This window comes from Odontesthes bonariensis, chromosome 14, assembly GCF_027942865.1.
Source record: "Odontesthes bonariensis isolate fOdoBon6 chromosome 14, fOdoBon6.hap1, whole genome shotgun sequence".
Taxonomy (NCBI): domain Eukaryota; kingdom Metazoa; phylum Chordata; class Actinopteri; order Atheriniformes; family Atherinopsidae; genus Odontesthes; species Odontesthes bonariensis.
The window spans coordinates 23,525,437-23,545,727 of record NC_134519.1 but is presented as its reverse complement, the minus strand read 5'-3'; the positions used below and the strand labels follow the sequence as shown (position 1 = coordinate 23,545,727).

The window sequence follows — 20,291 nt, the reverse complement described above, 5'->3', positions numbered from 1 at the left end:
AGGATAGACTCCTTTACAGTGGCAGGGTTTCTTCAGATTGAGCTGGTAAGAAAGTGGAGATGAAAAGGATAGAAATGACTACTTTGAACATGATCAGAGTAGTCTTCGTGAGCACTGAGTTAATCTTATGAATTCTCCAGTTATGTATTCCTGCTGTTTCACCTGTGACTAATGAGAACACAGAGCCAACATAAAGTACGAACCTGTAGTTAATATGTGATAAAGCATGTGAGTGGGTAAAAAACTGGGGTCATGAGAGAAGCACAGAGAGGGTCCCCTTTTTAATTGACACTTACAAGGTGGAAAGTTTCTCTTTTTCATTGTGAGGAATTCTTTCAGACATTTCAGTACAGTGGAGAAGTTTTTACAGGAGTGTAATTGTGCACTCAGACTGCAGATAAGTACGCAAATGTCTGGTGTCTTGATTCCTGGCTGTAGTGTGTCTTTTTTTTTTGTTATCCTAACAACCAAAGCAGAATACCAACGCATGACCTGCGGTGCTGTATTGTTTGTGTAAAGCCTGAGGCCACTCTACAAGGCCCCATATAAAAGTCTGACCGCTTCTGTTACTTTCTTTGATCCACACTCGCACACGTCACATGAGTACAGACAACAAACACAGTGGCCTGCACAATTCTCGTGTTTAGACCTGAGGAGAGCGGCTTCAAGCACTACCATTTCAGCTGTGAGTGTCTATGTGTGCACATTCGGGTCCCATCAGACAAGCCTGAAAGGAGAAAAAGTGTCATATTTCTTTGAACTAAATCCACCTTATTTGCAGTTGAATTGAAATTATAACTTGTAATGAGTCCACACATTGCTACTAACATGGATCATTACTCTCGGCGCTTAGATAAAATAACATGATTTGAGTTAAATGAAAGATTCCTGTCATCATAAGACAACAGAGAATTGTATAAGCAATGGGTATTAAAGGTGGTTTTCCCACTTTGAAGTACAAGATGTATGTCAAACAACGGCAATAAAGCTCTATGTGTCCATACAGTATTGTGCTGTGGACAGAAAAAGAGGGACGGAAGGCCTCCATGGAGCCAAAAGGAATGAAGGGATGGTGGAGGACTTTCTAAAACAATCCTTTTTCAGTTCTGGAGCCCCCATCAGAGTGCTATTTAAGCACCTCAGGATTTATGTTTTCTGTCCACCATTGTGTGTGAATTAGCAATTAGTTCCATCCTATAATAGATGCCCCTCTTTGGTTGCCAAAAGAAGTCATTGTTGGGGGAGTGTACAGTTTTGTTGAGCCTTGAGTTAAGGACATTTCCGATGCACTGGTGTGTGAATGGTATGCGTGTGTGTTCACTGAAGTATAATGATGAGTGGACAAGTAGATTCACTGCTGTGGCACCATAATACAATTGCCCTATTGTGTTTTTATGGTTGTGCGTTGTATTAGATTAATTTGATTCTGTTGATTTATCAATAAACAAATGTATTTAACATTTTACAATAAATTAGGCATTCATAGGCAATAACTCTGTGACACTAAGGCACAATGATGCTTCCAACTGAATGCTAACAACAGCCTACTAACATGCAGAAAATGGAAACGCTTGGTAAGCTTTTATTTGTTATTAAGCACCAAACATTCAGCACATGTGAGGCTGTTGGGAATATAATCAGTTTTGGTAAGTATTACAATCTTCTGTAATACACAAATTCACACTTATCTGCTACGCTTCTGTGAGCAGAAGAAAATGCTGGTTTTCTTGGCGAATTGCGAAGTTTGGGCATCGAGAGGGTGGTGAATCATTTTCAGACCTGTTGAGGCAGATCTGTTCTGATTCAGCACTCATAACATGATCTGAATCTAAGTGAGTACGCCGCCCTGTACGATATTAACCAAAGCACCTCAGGCCCAAACAACAACAGCTGAGTTCGTCTCTTGGAATGAAAAGGTTCACTGTATCAGGACATGATAGTGAGTATAATTCAGTCCCAATGTTAAAATATGACCACGTTCTTCACAAGTTTTTTTATTTGATTATTCTCGGAGTCATTGTCCAAACATAACTCGGGGAAAATCATTTTGTGGAGCCGCAATCAACTACGTTTTGAGACTTCTTCTTGGACTGAGTGATTTCTTGGTAAACCAACCCAATAAACCACAGATCGATGCCGCTACACACGCTGCTGGTGTAAATAAAAACAGAACACAAAAGAGCAACACCGATGTATTCAGCAATAAAGAATATGAGATAAAAATATTTTCATAAACCGATAACGAGCTTTTCATTGTTTTAATTGAGTGATCGGAAGTGGGCTTATTGCTTTTCAGCTGCTACATCTTTACATGTGGGAGCTAACAAGCACATCTACCTTTTAGTTTTTTCCAATGAGCCAATTTACTGGTGCTGTTTCAATCTGTTTTGTGTGTATTTCTCAAAGAGTGGCTCATCTTTACAGCCTAGCCCATAATCCACATGATGAAGTTACATTATGGGTAGTAGTTGAATGAGTGATGATGTTACACCACTGGATGTTGAAGTTTTGGAATTTTAGTCAGCTGTATTCCCATTGTACGTGACATTATAGTTGCTTTAGAATAAGAACAATTTGTTGCCCCCTTCGATTAACTTGTTTGTTGTTATGGTAATGTTTCCTTCGCTGTCTTGCTTATTCAACTAGCCCTCCCCGTCTCTCCCCGCCACATTTAAGCCCTGTCTTTCTTTATTTTCCGTCTCCCTCTACCTGAATAATGGCGAGGATTTAAAACTCTCAGGCAATAAGTGTGACACCTTGGCTGTGGACACTTCTTTTAAACGTGATCTTCTCTAATGGAGGTGAATAAAACATGACATAAGTGACAACACTAGACAGACAGCAATGGACTACACAGCAGCACTGTGCAACACTAAGTTTTTTAGATAAGGATGTAGAAAATATATCTCCAAATCTTTTATTTTGAAATCTGCTACAAAGAGCACAGCTACAGTGAAACTTCAGGAGATGAAGTAGTGACTGTGAAATAAACAGCAAATCAGAGAAATACATTACTGCTCAAGTTTTACAATTTCTTCATACAGAATAACTTTATTTTCTCATTGTTTTAAGGCACGTACACACAAAAGCAAAAATAAAAGTGCCCACATCTAAGAACAACTTTGCAGGAAGGTGCCACATCGCCAGATTTGAAGTAACAGTGGGGAATCTGGCAGTTTTTTGCTCGCTAGCCTCCCCTACGGATGTAGGATGTAACAACACTGTACCATAGAGCCTTGTTCATGCACAGCCATACGCATGAATTCATTATCATGTTGAAGAGACTAGACAACATTAGAAGCCACCGAAAGTACCAAGCAACTATGTCTGGTGATGTTCCAAGAATCAGACAGCATATTTCTATAAACTCTGATATATGTGATGAACAAACACACTCACAAAAAGACAAAACAAACAAACAAAAAAATGTTGTACTTTGCCTGTAATTCAGTTTTCTTGTTCTAAATTGACATGCTGCTGTTGTAATGTTGAGTATTTCCCATTAGCCGTGATAAAGATCACCAAAGTAAATGTCTGGAGCACATGAACACATTTCAAAAGTTTTAGAATGGGGATTAATTATGGCGTCAAAGCCTTCTGGTTTACAAACAAAGCAGAAACCGATTGCAATCATTTTAATGATAATGAACCCACTTGCAACTTTACTGACAGAGCCTAGCAAAACAAATGTGACACAAGATAGAACACGAGAGCAAATCAGTTACTTATCTACCGCAACAATTCCGAGCTCAGCAGTCAAATCTAATCTAACGATTATTCTTGTCTTATGACTTGTTGGTACAATTTATGTCTCTTTCCTCACTTCTTCCTACAGCATCGTCTTGACTCTCCTTGTTGCATCTGTCACAGGAATGCGATTAAGAAAGTCAGTGTACTTCCAAATGAATCAGAAAAGCATCATTTTAGTGTACTGAGCTTTTCCAAAGTGTTCAGTTATCCTCAGCATTACATTGGCAGTTGTGCTATTTCTGAAATGATCTATTGTACTTTGCAGTCTTAATGTGACCTTGTTGTTTAAGATGTGTTTTCATTCTCACAGTAAGTGACGGAAGACCCAAAACTAATTCAAGTCATGAGTTGGGGAAAAGAATTCAGTGCAATTGACTTCACGTGAAATAAACAAATTTTCTTATCAGTGACCGTGTCAAGTAGACTGTTTTTTTCCAAGCTGAGATGAGCCTCTGCTGCTGACCTGAATCTGCCAGGAGAAAACAGAGTGTGAACTTCTATCACTCAGGTTACCCAGCATTTTTTAAAACACACCTGAAACCATTAACAATGAGGCCCAGTCCCACAACTGCTGCCATCTCATATTACATCATCTGGCCAGGGCTGGGAAACACACACGCACACACACAGAGTGTTTAATCATGAGCCAAGTGTACGAAGAAGGGTAGCAACTGTCCCGAGGGTGTTATGGCACTGCTGGTCAAGAGATGACATCAATGATATCTTATTGACTTTAATCATTACACTCATTAAGCTGTATAGAGGATCTGTTGCAGCCTCCACTGTGTTAATGTCTTTGTGTGTAAAGCACAAGGTTTTAGGTCTGACTGAGGCACTGGATCAATATTCTTAATAGAAGATACCTGACAGAATGTGAATTAAACCATTGTCCTAACAGTGTCACTTGACTGCTAATTAATAGCCCTAGTTTAGAGAACATGATACGCACATCATTGCAATGCATAGTTTGGTGTGAATATTAATATCAGCAGGCCTGGGTGTCTCTTTAATTATTTGTAGTATCATGGTGTTAGCTCAACTGCATAATTCTCTGTTTTCATGATCAGTTTTGTTTGTAGAAATAAACATCTGCCAGCTGATTTCCTGTTTAAGGTAATGCAAAAAAAGATCTTTGCCTTTCTACTGATCTGCCCTGTAAAGTGTTGATATTCATCAGACACCCATTTCTCTTTTCTGTACCACAACTGGCAAATCTAGCTAGTGCTCAGGGAAAGTGCCGTGTGTTAATGTGCTGCGGTTGCGAAAGATTTTGGGCTTGGAGTTAGATAGGATTGTGAAACTGGTGCATGTGTTTTTGTCAGTATCTCAAGGCTACATGTTAATACAGCGTCATAAAAACACACCCTGACTGTGCCACACCTTTAGGCCTTTAGCGTACCCGAGGCTACGGCTTTAAGAACAAATACAAGGCTGTTGCTCGGGCGAGTCCAGGCGCTGCCTTTTCAACTCGTCTTAGTGTGTGTCAGAGGAGATTTTTTTGTTTCACCCTCCCTCGTCTGCTTCAGCACCTGAGGGAATGTTTTTGCCCCACTGCTGCAGAACATGCTGTCCGCAGCAAAAGTACACATGACTCACTTCTCCATTCTTGGCAAATACCATTTGCCAAGTTTTTGCCAGGAAATCTTCTCTGGAGTTAACAGTCGAGGGGTAAATCATTGAAAACCAAGTCTCCAAAAGCAGTGGTGATTAATTTGAGCTAACAAGTGCTTACTTATTCCTGTGTGCCGTTTACCTCCTTATAGAATTCATCAGAAATCATGAGTGAATGAAGTAATTCAATTCATCATTTGATGCTGGTTTGTGTAATAGTCCATTCTCAGGTGTCCTGTAAAATCTTATTATATTTTTGCTTATTCAAAGTCATTTAGTTCTAGATCCGTCACTTTATAATAATCCTTGTCACTTTATTGTTCTGAAATCAGGGGTGAATGAATAGGTTAATGCTAAACTGGAGCAGCAGTGGTCTAAAATGATGGACTAATATTATCAGGACATCTGCCAAACATGTGACTGGCCAGGAGAAGAACAACGTTTTTCAAAATTCTAATTCAATTAGTTTGTTGTAACGTTCAAGCATATATATCAAATGCACCTAATTTTCTCATCTGCTCACGATGAATCTATTATAAAGCAGCAACACTGAACTTCTGTTTCTTTTCCAAGTAGAGTAGTTTAAGCACCTGATCCTCACTCAATTTCTCCAAAGACTTTTAATCAAGACTCTAATAGATAGCAGAGCTGCATAGGAACCACATTCCTCCCCTGCCCTTTCCTTTTTCTGCATTCCCCCTTTCCGCTGTTATTTGTGCCTTTTATAGTACTGTATGTGGGCAGTTTCTTTCTCCTTCTCCCTTTCTGTCTGCCCTCTTTCTCAACATGCAGACAAAGCCGGCGTTGTGTGCTGAAATGCTCTGTTGTGAGGACAAGCTTCGGGTCAGCGTCTCATGGAATGCCGTGAAAATCATCCAGTGAGGGGAATCTGTCATTGCGCAGGTCTGTGCCCGGTCGACTCTGCTGCTCTGGTTCCGAGACTCATCTAATGAGTCATCACAGGCGCCATGGTGATGCTATGTAATGATGAGCGACAATGCCAGAAGGATGTTTGCTTTGAATCCTAACAAATTTCAGGGTTTGAATGTATATGGGGTGCTGTCGTAGAGGCCAGATACCACATTGCAAAAAAATACCAGTTGCCACATATTTCTATTTCTGCAATTGATAAGGTGCCAAAATAAGATCTTTAGCACAATCTACCATCTGTTTTCTTCTCTCTGACTGTCTCCCACACTCTAAGTCATTTTTTTTTAAAAACATTGTTCTCTGAACTGATATTTGTGAGAAAAGGAATGTATTGACTATCGTTTTTGCTCCCTTCTTCTCGCATATCACTGTCCCTGCTTAGCTACACAGATGTCAAAATGCACAATGTGCAGTTGGAGGCTGGAGCTGGAGCGTATTGTCACGTGGCTTTGTATTTGGCTATTATTTGTCCTCCTCTGGAACTTAAGATGTGTTTGGTTTGTGCCTTTTCCCAAGAAAGTTTCCCAGCAGCCTTTATAATGGTGTTATACTTAGAAATGTATTGTCTAAGGCTGCCAGTGTAGCCTCAGGCCCCATTTTTGGTTCCCTCACATGTATATTGAAGCAGACTCAGGCATCACTGACCCAGTTTGATCAGAGGGTGACCTAACCATAGACATAATATACGTATATTATATAGTATATTATGTCTATGGACCTAACCGTTGACCTGTTGCAAACTCTGCACAATGTATCAAAAACTTCTGGTGGGAATATGTAAGTGAGGCATAATGCATTCTGAGGTGTGGTGGGAGGATGAGTGAGTGTCAGGAGCGGTCAGTGGGAGGGGCAGCTTGTAAACAACAGTCAGCCCTCGAACAGTCGCTCAGTCGCACTCTGCAACTCCTGCAGCAGAGACATACCTTTCCACGAGTTCAGGGAAGTTTCATATCCTGATGGAGGGCTTAATCACACGCGGACTGTGGCTGCTCACCTTTCTTTTGGGATGTGGGCAACTGTCGGCTTTCAACCTGGACACCAAGAATGTCCTGCGGAGGAACGGAGACCCGGGGAGCCTGTTCGGCTTCTCTCTCGCCATGCACCGGCAGCTAAGTCCGGTGGATAAGACAATGTAAGAGCCAGAGTTTGTGTTGAAAGGGAAATGTGTTTTTTTTTTCTTTTGTTTTGGTGGGGGTGGACTTAATCAACCTCTGTGTGGAACTTAATCGACCTCTGTGTCTTTCGAGCCTCGAAAACAACCTCGAAAATAACCTCCATAGCTGTGTAATTAAAACGTCACTGCAGTTAAGACGACTTTAAATACATTTTGGGTTCGTACAGCAGCAGCAGCAGCAGCAGCAGCAGAGAAATCTCCCTTCCGCTGTGAAACTCACAGGCACCATTTAAGTCGAGTCGCTAGCACTCTGATATTTGAGCTCAGGTATGTTGCAGGTGGTTCACATGAGTTTTTTTGTTTTGGTTTGTTTTGTCCCCACAAAACGCTCCATGTAACTACAATATAGTCTACTCTTTATACACCTGTTGTGAGTTTAACTCCAACGCTATTCCGCTCGTTAATCTTTCCCTCCACCTTACTGTTTTTTTGGTGAGGTTTGGTTGGACTTTAGCAGCTGTTTGTGCACGTGAACACAGCGCGCGCCCACCTCTCCCATTATTTATTCAGGCCTATTTCTACCTCTAGTGGAGCATTGTTTTTAGGTGTTTTACAGCCGAGACACATTTTACACTCACTGTTGCATGTCATTTTGCTCTGTAATGAGCCAGGCTGACTTATATGCTAGTTTTTGTAGATCTAGAATCAGTGGGCAGGGGAAGCAAACCTGTCACTTACTTGAAAGTATTCACGTAAAAAGTGTACAGTCAGAAGCCCAGCACTGGAAACAAAACAAAAAATGTTTCGGGACAACACAAGTTAACTATAGGCTATAGAGAAAAAAAGGTAATTTTATGGTTTATTATGCATTGTTCCCCAGAGTTGTCTTAGTGAGACAAATTGCCGTCTTTCAGATCATTTAGAAATGGTCCCCAGGTATACATGTTTATGAGATTCTTTACAAAGGAAAACACCAAGACATTTCCTCAAGCCACCGCCCCTAACTGATTGTCCGTTGGGAGATTAACCAAAAGTATTTTAATGTACTACCTGTCCAGTTTCTTTCCCAAAATTTCTTTATCCTTGGACGCTTCCATACAATGAAATATCATCCCTGTGCTCCCCCAACAGAAGTGCCACTTTTGAATTTTGAATACAGAAAATGAATTTGGTGGAAGAGGACTTGGCTTACCACTTTTTTCTGTCCTAAAGTCCACAAGGTAGCACTTGTTGCTTAAACAATCGTCCATCACCAGCAATGAAGACAGAAGCGAGTGCTTCTGTTGGCTGAGTGGGTTTTTTGTTGTTGTTGTCGTTGTTCTTTTACAATGAAAAGATCAATACTCTTGCTTTTCTATCTCGTGCCCAGCAATATGTACTGAGTACCTGGTTCAGCCGCGCAGACACCCAGCGCCGTCAAAACCCTGACAGCATTTAACCGTTTTCACAGACGTGAAGTGTAAAATCGTTTGTGCACTTCTATTTCTGTGACAGTCGGTACGGTAGCAATGTTTATCCCTCTGCCAGGCTTTGGCTTAATGAAAGACACATGGCGATCAGCACAAGACCAAAGTCGCCACACGGCCCCTCTGCTACTGGCCGTAAAGTTGAATGATCCATTAGATGCCTGTGGGAGTCTGCAGGCTAAGACATTTTTAATTTTTTTTTTTTTCCCAAGCCAAATGGTTGCTTTTGATTTATTAAATGTGTAGATATTTGGATTAGCTTCGGAAGGCTTCGAGGAGCCTTATAGCAAATCATTATTTGTTTACTAAACTGAGACATAATACCAGGCAAAATTCCTGTGGGTTTATTGAACATGATGCATGGCTATTTGCACTAATTACTCCGCAAATCGCTACAACCAAAAACTTGTTTCCTTTTGCAATTTAGTCAGTTGAGCTTGAACTATAAAGAGAGTGAGGATGCTGCATTGTGTTGGTGTTTGGATGTGTGTGTGTTGATGTTGGAGCAGTAATCCATGTTTGTGATGGTGTTATAGACGTGGAATCTGCTCCCACAGTGGAGCCAGTGCTTATTTCTGTGAATGCACACACGTATGTGTGCTGCCTGTCGATGTGTGTCTGTTCGAGAGCCTGGTGTGTTTGAAATGCTGCGGCTGAGCGCTGAGGCGTTGTGCTTTGGAAGAGTGTCAGAGAGCACAGTGTGCCGCTTGATACATTCCTAGCCTGAGGCAAAAGAAGAAGAGACAGCCAAATAGATAATTTGTGCTCACTGCGTTTCTGTTTTCCTGGTTGTTTTCTGTGAGTCTTTGCAGCAACATGTGTGTTGAAGTGTTAGCATGTCACAGCTGGGTGGGTTAAGTGTTAAGAGAGTCACAATCCTTTGCTAGCCGCTTATGCCAATTTTTTGTCAGATCTGTATATTCCACAGTGTTTTCTGGAGGTTTTTTTTGTCCTGTAAAGATCAGTGTTGCATGTACCTGCAGGAGAGGGCAGGTTCTGCATATGCAGTGTGAGTGTGTGTAGCATTCCATGCTCCTTCATAATTGTTGTATAGGGCTGTTAGTATTATGAAACCCAGAGGGGAAGCACGACGAGCGTGAGAGTGGGGAGAGGTGGGAGGAGAATGTAGGGACGTTTAAGAGGTTGAACTAAGTGTAACAAATGTGTGTGTTTGAGACGTAGTATGGTGGGCAAGAAGACACAGAGGCAGGGTGATGTGGTCAGGAGAGAGCAATAATTTCAGAAATGATAGAGGAGTCTGGGAGGGAAAGTGACGTTTATTGCTGAAGTTTGCTTTGCGTACGGGAACGTGTGGAGAGTCAGGGTTGGCTCTATTCCTCAACCCCACAGGCTAGTTAAGGTCATCCAACATCAAAGAAAAAGGAGCTGAAGGCAATAAAGAAGTGATAGCTTAAGGTATGCCAAGAGGAACTTAAATCAGTTCTACATCTGGGCACTAAATACCAGCATTATCTAACCAGTCAGATTCAGTTGGATCGCACATGCCATGAACCTCTGGATCTGTAAGCCACGTGGAAGTGAACGCCTCAAGTTGATGGGGTGCCCCTGGTTGTTGCTAAGCAATGTCCTCTGCCCGATCAGGCAGCCAGTTTACTGCCGTAAAAGCAACAACACATCTCTCTCAATGGGATGTCTCTCCCATGGCCACACTACATGATCATCTCTGTTGTCCCGCATAGGCAGAACTGGTCTGTGTGTCCGACTGCCACTATTTGTGTGTGTGTGTTGCGGGTCATTGCACACTGGGACCCCAAACGTACATACTCTGTCTCTCTGTGTTAGTCTTAGTACTTCCAGTAGTCCTTACCTGCATGTTGGGTCTTTCTCTGCTGGTGGTAGGCAAATAAATAAACAGCTGTGTCACGTCAGGTAGGGCAGCAGGTCAGTCTTATCAGAGTGCTGACACCTCATGTCAGCTTCTAACACATTTGGGATTTATATCATTCACTTTCATCTGACTCAGTTTTACTTAGTTGTACATTAAGTTCGAGAGCTGCTTTAGTGCTAGCCACATTTACCCCTTAAAATAAGTTGAGCAAGGCAGTTTCACAATGCGTTAATTACCTCTTAGCGCAGCAAAGAACCCCATTTCCCAGAAGCCATTATTTATTTTACAGTATTTTCCGTCCACTTTCCTGACTTCCATGTAGGGGAATAAGAGGGGAGAGGTACCTGCCTGAGATTCCCTTTTGGTCAGCATTCCTCTCTCAGAAGATATAACTGAGGCTACCTCTTAATGCCCCCAAAAGGTTTTCTCTGTTCAGTATGGTGGAGCACACGGAGGAGGACAATTGACACCAGACTGTGTGGTATCAAATATCCCGTGTTACTCACCCCCTTATGATTAAAAAAAAGATTTGATTGTACACCTCATGGGTGGATAATGACACAAATTATAGCGCCGTGGTTGTGAAACAAGTTCAAACCCAGTCAGCGGTGTGCTGATGTTTACGCATTTCCATCTTGCAAAAGGAGTTTGTTTGTATGGTAATCAATTATCTTTACTGGAATCTAGTCCAAAAAAAAAAAAACATTTCCAAAGAAATTCACCTTCAACTGTCACAAAAAGCTATATTTTGGTTGTCAAAAAAACATTTGTTGTTCTTTGCTAATTCTTATCATACGTGCCTTTTGTCAGCATTCATTGTGATTCCTTCTGTCTCAGCAAGTTGGCTCAATAGTTTGACATCTTCTTCCATTTAGTTTGCATTGCAAACATGCTGATCGCATTAGACCTTAGCTCTTCCCACTGTCATACAGTATGTCTCTGTAAATTCCCTCCCAGATGCTCTGTGTATGTAAGGATGCTTTGTTTTACAGCTAAAAATGGCTTTGCTTAATCTCATCTGGTGACAACTTGGTGCTGTACAACATTAGCTCTCAAAGTTATCGGACAGACAAAGCAAAACAGTTTTTTGACTGTTTGCATCTGCTCGTTTCTTGCTGTAAACCTTCACAGAAGATTGATCCAGAGAACTGGATGTCCATCGTCAAAGCTTGGGTGTGGCAGTTTCCCTTCTTCTCTGCCCACAAAGGGAGTGCCTGTGTGTAGAGAGTGTGGTTCAATACAGTAGAAAGCCCGGTTCAAACATCCCCAGGAAAGACTGAAAGGGGTCTTTGAGGTTGTTGGGATGTCAAGGAGTTTGGTGTGTGAATATGGCTACTGTGCGGCACTGTACTGACTGGAATGTGTGATCATTTCATGTGTAAGTGGAAGACTTGATTGGATTTATATGTCTGTTGTAGACTGCTGATTGGCGCGCCAAGAGCAAAAGCCTTGAATGGTCAACGGTCTAAAGTGACAGGAGGGCTCTACAGCTGTGACATGAGCTCCACCACCAAAGCCTGCACGAGAGTTATCTTTGATAATCAGGGTGAGTCCCGTGGAGATACATTTAAGGGAAATTTGAAATGTTTTATCAAAACTAAAACTGACGATTCTTCCGTCATCTGTGCTTGTGTAGAAACCGAGGAAGACATCAAAGAAAACCAATGGATGGGGGTGACTGTCAACAGTCAAGGGCCAGGCGGCAAGGTTGTGGTAAGGCTGCCTTTATATACTGTATATATATATATATATATATATATATATATATATGTCAACTTTTCAACTCATTATTACCAACATCATTATTAAATTGTTCCGACTGGTACCTGTCAGAAATGTTTTTGTAGTCAATTATGTTGTTCTGTTTCCTTGGCAGACTTGTGCCCATCGCTACCAGAACGTGAACCCAAGTGCTAATACCCGTGCCATCATCGGTCGCTGCTACGTGCTGGGTCAAGACTTGACCATCGACACGACATCGCCCGAAGAGGGAGACAACTGGCATTTTTGTAAAGGCCGGAACATAGGCCACGAGCTGTTTGGCTCCTGCCAGCAGGGCCTCTCCGCTGTTTTTGATAAGGACTACCATTACCTCATCTTTGGAGCTCCCGGAGCTTACAACTGGAAAGGTAGTTTTGTGTGTCTGTGAATGTGTGCATGCGCGCCATGTAGTTATGAATATTAACAGGAGAATGCTGCTTATGTTTCTATTTATTTAGTCGGCATGATTTTTGATGAAAACAGTGAATTTTGCAGCTGATGCTTTTTCAGTCATTCCTTTAAGATGACTCCTTCGTAAGGGTTACTTCGTTGTGTGCATACTTTTATCGCAAGTCACACATCTCATCTCATCTCCTCTCATCTCCCCTTCTTTTATTAAGGTGAGGTTCACATGGAGCAAAGGAATGACACTCTCTACAGCATGGGCATCTATTTCGATGGGCCGTTTGAGACAGCTGATGAGAAAAAACTGAACCCTGACCTGGTTCCTGTTCCTACCAACAGCTACCTGGGTAAAAATATCTCTTTACTTCACCATGACCCCAAAAGAGCGTACACTGATGCTTGACGACGAAAGCACTCTTTTTTTGTTGTTGTTTCCTTCTGTCAGGATTTTCTCTGGACTCAGGGAAGAGTTTGACCAAGAAGGGCCAGCTGACGGTGGTGGCGGGAGCTCCCAGAGCAAACCACAGTGGCGCGGTGGTGCTGCTGAAGAAAGGCGGAGATTTGACCAACATCTTGGTTAAGGAGTTCATCTTGGAGGGGGAGGGATTGGCCTCGTCTTTCGGCTACGATCTGGCTGTGCTGGATTTCAACAAAGATGGGTGAGGTTACAGGGTGACACAATTCAATCACTGTCGCTATTATTGCTTTTTCATACTATGCTAATGAGCCTTAAATACTCCTGTTTGTTAGATGGGAGGACATAGTGGTGGGAGCACCTCAGTACTTTGAGAAGGATGGAGAAATTGGAGGAGCTGTCTACATCTACATCAACAAGGCTGGAAAGTGGAACAAAGTCACACCCACCAGAATAGATGGACCGAAGGACTCCATGTTCGGCCTGGCTGTGGAAAACCTGGGAGATATCAATCAGGATGGTTACCAAGGTGAGTGTGTATGTGTATGCTACCGTCTGCTGGTCCTTGTTGACACCTCCTCCATAAATGAATTGTATAAGCACATTGTCCTGCTGTCAGATTTTGCAGTGGGAGCTCCTTATGATGGCGATGGCATGGGGAAAGTTTACATCTACCATGGATCGAACACTGATCTCAAGTCTTTGAAAGCTGCACAGGTAGCTTTTTTTTAAAAACTTTTCCATGTAACTTTTTCACTACTGTCTGCAGATTTTGCAGTTTGGTTACGTTATATAAAGCGGCTGCAGTGTGTAATGTTTGTTTTAGGAATATAAAAAATCCCAACCTCCGCATTCTTTCTTGGAGTTTAAATCAGTTTTAATGTTATGCTTTATCTCTCTAAACAACTGTAAGTAAAGGGCTTGTATCCTATTATGTACTATAAAACAAATTCTCGGAGTCTTATTTCATTGCGATTTTATGCTGAAGGTTTTGCTGATCTCCACTTATGCTCGCCGCTGTTATTTAACCACCACGCTGTCTTTTAAAATGCACTTTCAAGATGCATAGCGTTGACCCAGTTGTCTAACAATCAAATCACTCTAATGCATAGTTTTTGGGAAAAAGGAGAGTTTATGTATCTCTATTTATCTATTCTGTTTGATTGAGTCTGATTTATCTGAAACGCAGATGTCAGATAACATTCAGGGCATAACTTTTCCACCCCTGATCTTAAATTTGTGTTCTTGCTGCTTTAGGAGCTACGTGGCAAGGATGTTGGAGTGAAGCTGTATGGCTACTCTTTGGCAGGCAATATGGACCTCGATAGGAACTCCTATCCAGACCTCGCTGTCGGATCTCTCTCTGATGCCGTCTTTGTCTACAGGTGAGTGATCAAGGACATTAATCTGATCAAGTTCTCATCATGCTCCCTGAGATGTTCACTGAGGTTTTCTTTCCTCACAGAGCCCAACCAGTTATTAAAATCGAGAAGAAAGTCACTTTCTCACCAAGCAAAATCGACCTCAGCACAAAGAACTGTGGCAACAGTTTCTGGTATGGGGGACACTGTTTGTCTTATTAAGTCTGTAGAAGACTTAATTCTTAATTACTTTTAATTTTCAATCAATCATATTATTCCATCTATCTATATAGTTCAATATGCATTTTTTCCACAGCTTGACTGTTGAAGCATGCTTCTCCTACACTGCCCAGCCCCAGAGCTACGGTCCCAGAATAAGTAAGCTGAGCCACATTTTTAGCATTAGTTGCTTTACTGAAGCAAAATGTTATCTTCATTACATTTTCTCCTCATGCTGCCACTAAATGCACACAATGTCTCAGTACTTCTTCGACTCATATTCTGCTCTCTCATACCCTTCCTTTGTCCCGTTTAGCGGTGGCATACACCCTGAAGGCAGATGCTGACCGCAGGGAGAAAGGTCTTTTACCCAGGGCCAGGTTCACAGAGGCTTCTGATTCTGATAATAACTATGAGTCTAAGGGCAAGATCAGTATGGACACCAAAGGAAAAGAACAGTGTATTCGACGTAAACTTGCCATGCAGGTAGGTAGAATTTCATCTTTCTGTGGGGATAAAAGTGAAATGTGGGTCGTGGGTAATTTTCTGTGCCGTCATCATCCTTCAGGAAAACATTAGAGATAAGCTACGTGCCATTCCCATCGATGTGTCTGTGGCTATTGAGGAGACCAAGCGCAAACGCAGACAGACCCCAGCTCCTCAACTGCCACCTGTGCTGGACGCCAAGGACGAAATTCCAACTCGAGAAGAGGTGTGTGTGCATCATACTGAATGCATAGATGAACTTATTAAAGGGCAGATGTAGCTGTAGGTGTATTTTTTTCCACTTCCCAGTGCTATGTTTTCAATGCGCATAAACATGTCTGCAGGTGCACTTCATGAAAGAGGGCTGTGAAGGGAACGTATGTCACAGCAAGCTGCAGATGAAATATCGCTATGGCTTCAGGACAGTCGACGACGAGAAGTTCACTCCATTTGAATTGTGAGAAAATGCTTGTTTTTCACGTTGTGTCATTTTATTAACAGGGAAAATCATCACGTAGAGAGGGTTACCATATTGAGTCATATATACTGTATACATCGCATTCTCCATTTGTTTGTAGGGAGAAGGGTGTGCCACTGATTTTGCTCAGCAACCAAAAGGAAATTGCCTTGGAGGTCACAGTAACCAATCTGAATGGAGATGACGCACACGAAGCGTCCCTGATCGCCCTCTTGCCCCGCTCCCTGACCTACTCTGGTTTTCGTGTTTCACCCGATGTAAGTCTCTCTGTCCCATAAACCTTCTGCCTCTTACAGTCGCACACATACAGACTTTTGACTCTGACCGGGACGTATTGTTGCTTTCAGGTAAAGCCGGTCAAATGCACAGCCAATAAAGATGGTTCCGAGGCTCAATGTGAGCTTGGGAACCCCTTCAAACGTGACTCAGAGGTTAGAGAAATTCACTCAGTGGCACTTTCTCACTCATTTTACACACGTGTCATTGTGCATACTTGAAAACTGTGTTTGTTTATAGACAACCTTCTACATTATTATGGGCACTGTTGGCATCTCTCGCAGCTCTTCTGAACTGGAGGTAGATCTTCAGATAGAAACGTAAGTATGTGCTCCTTCAGCACAAAGTGTTCAAATTGCATTGATTTGTCTTAGAAACACTGCAGACACACTCACGCACTGGAATGTAATTAATATACTTTAATTATACACAATGCCATTTCTATAGCTTCTTAGGAGTATTTTGAGTTGAGCTTTGTGTAAATTCTATCTGGCAGGACAAGTGAACAGCAGAAACAAGCTATCAAAGCGAAGGCAAAGGTGGCCATCATGTTGCAGCTTTCTTTGTTAGGGTAAGAAACACGCACCCACACATGTAAGCACAAACAGAAAAGTATGCAACGATCGATGCAGCTGACAGTGGATGTCTGTCTGTCTTCCCAGACAAGCCCAGCCGTCTCAGGTCTACTTTTCTGGGAAAGTCAAGGATGAGTCAAATATGAACACTGTAAGCGACGTTGGAAGTCCTGTCATGCACCAATTCAATGTGAGTACAGGGAAGCTGCTTGTCTCCATGATGCACAAATATTTTTTTGTGCACTTTTTTAAATTGGTTATGAAACCAACACCCTCTATGTCCTAGATAGATCAGTAATATTGTATCCGCTGAGGTAGCACGATGTTGCTGTTTTTACAGATACTCAACCTGGGGAAAAGCTTGACAGACTTAGGTGCCGTCACCTTGAAAATAGACTGGCCAAAGATGACAGAGAAGAATGATTGGCTTCTCTATCTGGTGGCAATCAACTCCTCTGGCATTGATCATATGGATTGCACTCCTGAAGAGATCAACCCTCGTAATCTTGTGAGTGAAAACGTATTAATGTCTGGTTGTTTCTCAGCCTACTTCTTTAGTTTTTGATGTTTTTTTTTTCTAGACAAGTAAAGATTACGAGCTAAATGAAGTAAGCAAGTGAACGTTTTTGCTCTGCTTAAAGGAACTTAAAACCAGGAGGAGAAGAGCAGCAGAAAACACGCTGGGAGATATCGAGGCTACTTTTTCACGCTTAGAGAAAGTTTCAAAAACTCTGGTAACCCCGCACGAGCAGTTTTTATTGTCTTCCTCTTTCTTTTATCAGTATATTTAAGCGGTAAAAGGGAGAATCCGGTTATAACGTTTTGCTCCATTTGTTGACAGTCCTGTGAGAGTGGGGCAAAATGTGTGAGGATCGAGTGCCACCTGACGGGCTTGGACAGTAATGCAATCATCACTCTCACCTCTCGCCTCTGGAATTCCACCTTCATACAGGTAAAAGATGGTTAAAGAGGATTTATCTTTTTGATACTCAGGGGTTTGCAGCGCTAAAGGGTTTTGATTTTTTGCATAATAAACATGAAATATCAAGAACTTTAAACATGATCTCCTCTTCTTCTTCTTCTATTCCTTTTTTATTTTTTTTTTAAACAGGAATATTCCAAGACACATGTGGAGATAAAAGTGAAGGCATCTCTGCACGTTGATAGCAAAACAAAGAGCGTGGTGCTGCAGAGTGCTGTGACAGAGGTAATTAAAAACTAATGGGAAAAGCTTGTATTCTAACCTCATTATTTCTTGGTTGACATGCATTTTCATACCTCATAATTGTCTTCTTTGACATCGCCAACAAACACCCCGAACCCAGTGCCTGTAAAGGCCATGCTTGCCTTTGCCGTCACACCGCCTCCAGGTTTTTACAGATGGAGATCTTAATTTTGAGCTATCCAACTACCTGACCTACGTTAATACATTTTCACTTTTTTTTTTTTCGTTTCACCAAATTCCAATCTAGCTTCGCGAATCTTGAAGCTTACGACTTAAAACAGTTGGTTGAGGCTCTATTTTTTTTCAAATGAAATGTACCTGAAATTTGCAGGTTTTGCTAAAAAGCTAAAAAAACTGTCACTGGATAAAGAAGATGACATCAAATTTAAGAGTTTCTTTTTGTGTTCATCTGGTTCAGTGTACCTAACGCTGATGTTTTTCAGGCAAGATTGACTGCGTTCCCAGAGAGGCGCGCAGCTCAGTTTGGGGGAGTGCCGTGGTGGATCATCCTGCTGTCCATCCTGTTCGGGCTGCTGTTGTTGGCTTTACTTGCTTTTCTTCTTTGGAAGGTAGGACTGACGATATATAGACCAGGGGCACACCACATTCCAGCGAGCAAAAAAAAACTTTTACATTATACCCCTTATTTGTAGGATGTTCAGTAAAAAAGCCTTGAAGTTTTTTTTACTTTCAAACACCATTTACAAAACAGCCTTCGGCATGCACGACATTAACCACAGACGTTTCTAATGATTTGCCTCTCCTCAGTGTGGAGTCTTTGAGAAAAAGAATAAAGAGGACACATCTGAAAAAGAGAAGCTGACATCAAATGCATAAAAATGAGATGGTAAAATTGCCGTGTCTGCCATGAATGAAACTTTCTCCTCTGGTTACTTCTTGCTATAAAAGTACTGCTTTCTGGTATTAGGCAGGCAGTGGGCAACACTCACACTGTGACACAAATGCTTATATAGAAGCTGAATGATTATGTCCGCAAAAAACATGTCTAAAAGATTCGCACACATTGCTGTGTGTGTATCGTCACATTTCTTACTTGCATGGCTGGGGGAGTTGATGGCTTATGAGCAACGACAGCGTTACCTTCTGCTTTGAGGAATACTTTGGGGGCTGAGCTGCATCTCATTGGTCTCTTCTACCGTTTCCAGTTTGTATCATCACTACTGCACACAAAGCTGCTTGGTCTGAAGTTTTTTTTTCTTTACTCTTAAAAGCAGGGCATAAGAACAAGTTTCCTTTCTCCATAGAGGTGCACAGATGACTCATCTACACCTCTCAATGGATTCATTGCATTTTGGCACGTGTTAGACTGATGGTGGATGTTTCTTACTTAAGCTCACTGGGCTTTCTCTGAATAGTTTTTAGAAGAGTTGTTTTTTTTTCCCTTCAGGAATTATCTGACTTTGTCCTTCTCCTCTGCAGTGTGGCTTTTTTGAGCGTGCCAAATATGAAGAGAAGGTACCTAGTTACAACGCAGTTCGGATCAGACGGGAGGAGAGAGCGATAAACGCTGGAAATGGCAACCGGGACAACCCGGAAAAGAAGCCATGGATGACGAGGTGGCATGACAACGAACACTACTCTTCACAGCCAATGAAATCTGACTGCACATAGTCACTGTTGCTTATTGATGAACCACCAGTTTCAGAGTTTGCCTTTGCACAATGACTGTAAATATCAAACTAAATCATTTGGGAAACACTTTTGTTTGGACTTAATATTGGATCAGACATTCTGCTCCAAGGGCTGTATTGTATTTGATTAAAGTGTAAGAGATGGTCATGCACAATTACCACCAGTGGGGCTTTTGGAGCTTCTTTGGTGTATTAAGTTTTGGATTAGGGGCTTTGCAGGTAGAGAACTTGTTGTAGTCATTTTGTACATTTGAATGTTCTGAATTGTATTTATTCTTGAGTACATTGTTAGCTCTTCTAAAAGGCCAAAGCGTCATGTAATGCATACACTGGTGACTTGTGTACTGAAATCTTAAGTTTCAATTACTTTAAAAGAGTCCCATCTCCCCCCTCTAAAAACTCTGCTTAAACAGTTGAAACATTTATATTTTTCTTGCACTCAAAGGTGCCCGTGATTGTGCTGATATTGTTACTTATGCGAAAGTGGAGAATGTCCTTTGTAAATATACTTCCAAACCACAGGCTGCAAAATAGAGCCTCGTTTCTTAAATAAAATTTTTTTGAAGTGTTCAATGTGTCTGGTGTAAATAAGGCCACGTTGACTGAGAATATAAAACGGCACAAAGTTTTAAATTATTTATTAACACATAAAAAGACATTTAGAGCAGATACCTGAGTGCAGCAATCGGCACACAAATTAAAACCCATTCTACAATAA

General features: G+C 41.7%; 1 protein-coding gene across 1 annotated transcript; it reads left to right on the top strand.

The window, feature by feature from the left end:
• The first annotated feature begins 7,170 nt into the window (after positions 1-7,170).
• Positions 7,171-19,522, top strand: LOC142399165 (integrin alpha-6-like). Its single transcript, XM_075483658.1, has 26 exons — positions 7,171-7,423; positions 12,139-12,266; positions 12,357-12,433; positions 12,597-12,849; positions 13,102-13,233; positions 13,332-13,545; positions 13,637-13,830; positions 13,921-14,018; positions 14,559-14,686; positions 14,767-14,856; positions 14,979-15,040; positions 15,198-15,367; positions 15,450-15,593; positions 15,712-15,824; positions 15,946-16,102; positions 16,193-16,276; positions 16,362-16,441; positions 16,618-16,692; positions 16,784-16,886; positions 17,037-17,204; positions 17,338-17,430; positions 17,538-17,648; positions 17,808-17,903; positions 18,365-18,490; positions 18,690-18,768; positions 19,362-19,522. Exons 1-25 carry the CDS (start codon positions 7,248-7,250, stop codon positions 18,756-18,758), a joined length of 3,141 nt encoding a protein of 1,046 aa, XP_075339773.1. The 5' UTR covers positions 7,171-7,247; the 3' UTR covers positions 18,759-18,768; positions 19,362-19,522.
• Positions 19,523-20,291: the final 769 nt, after the last annotated feature.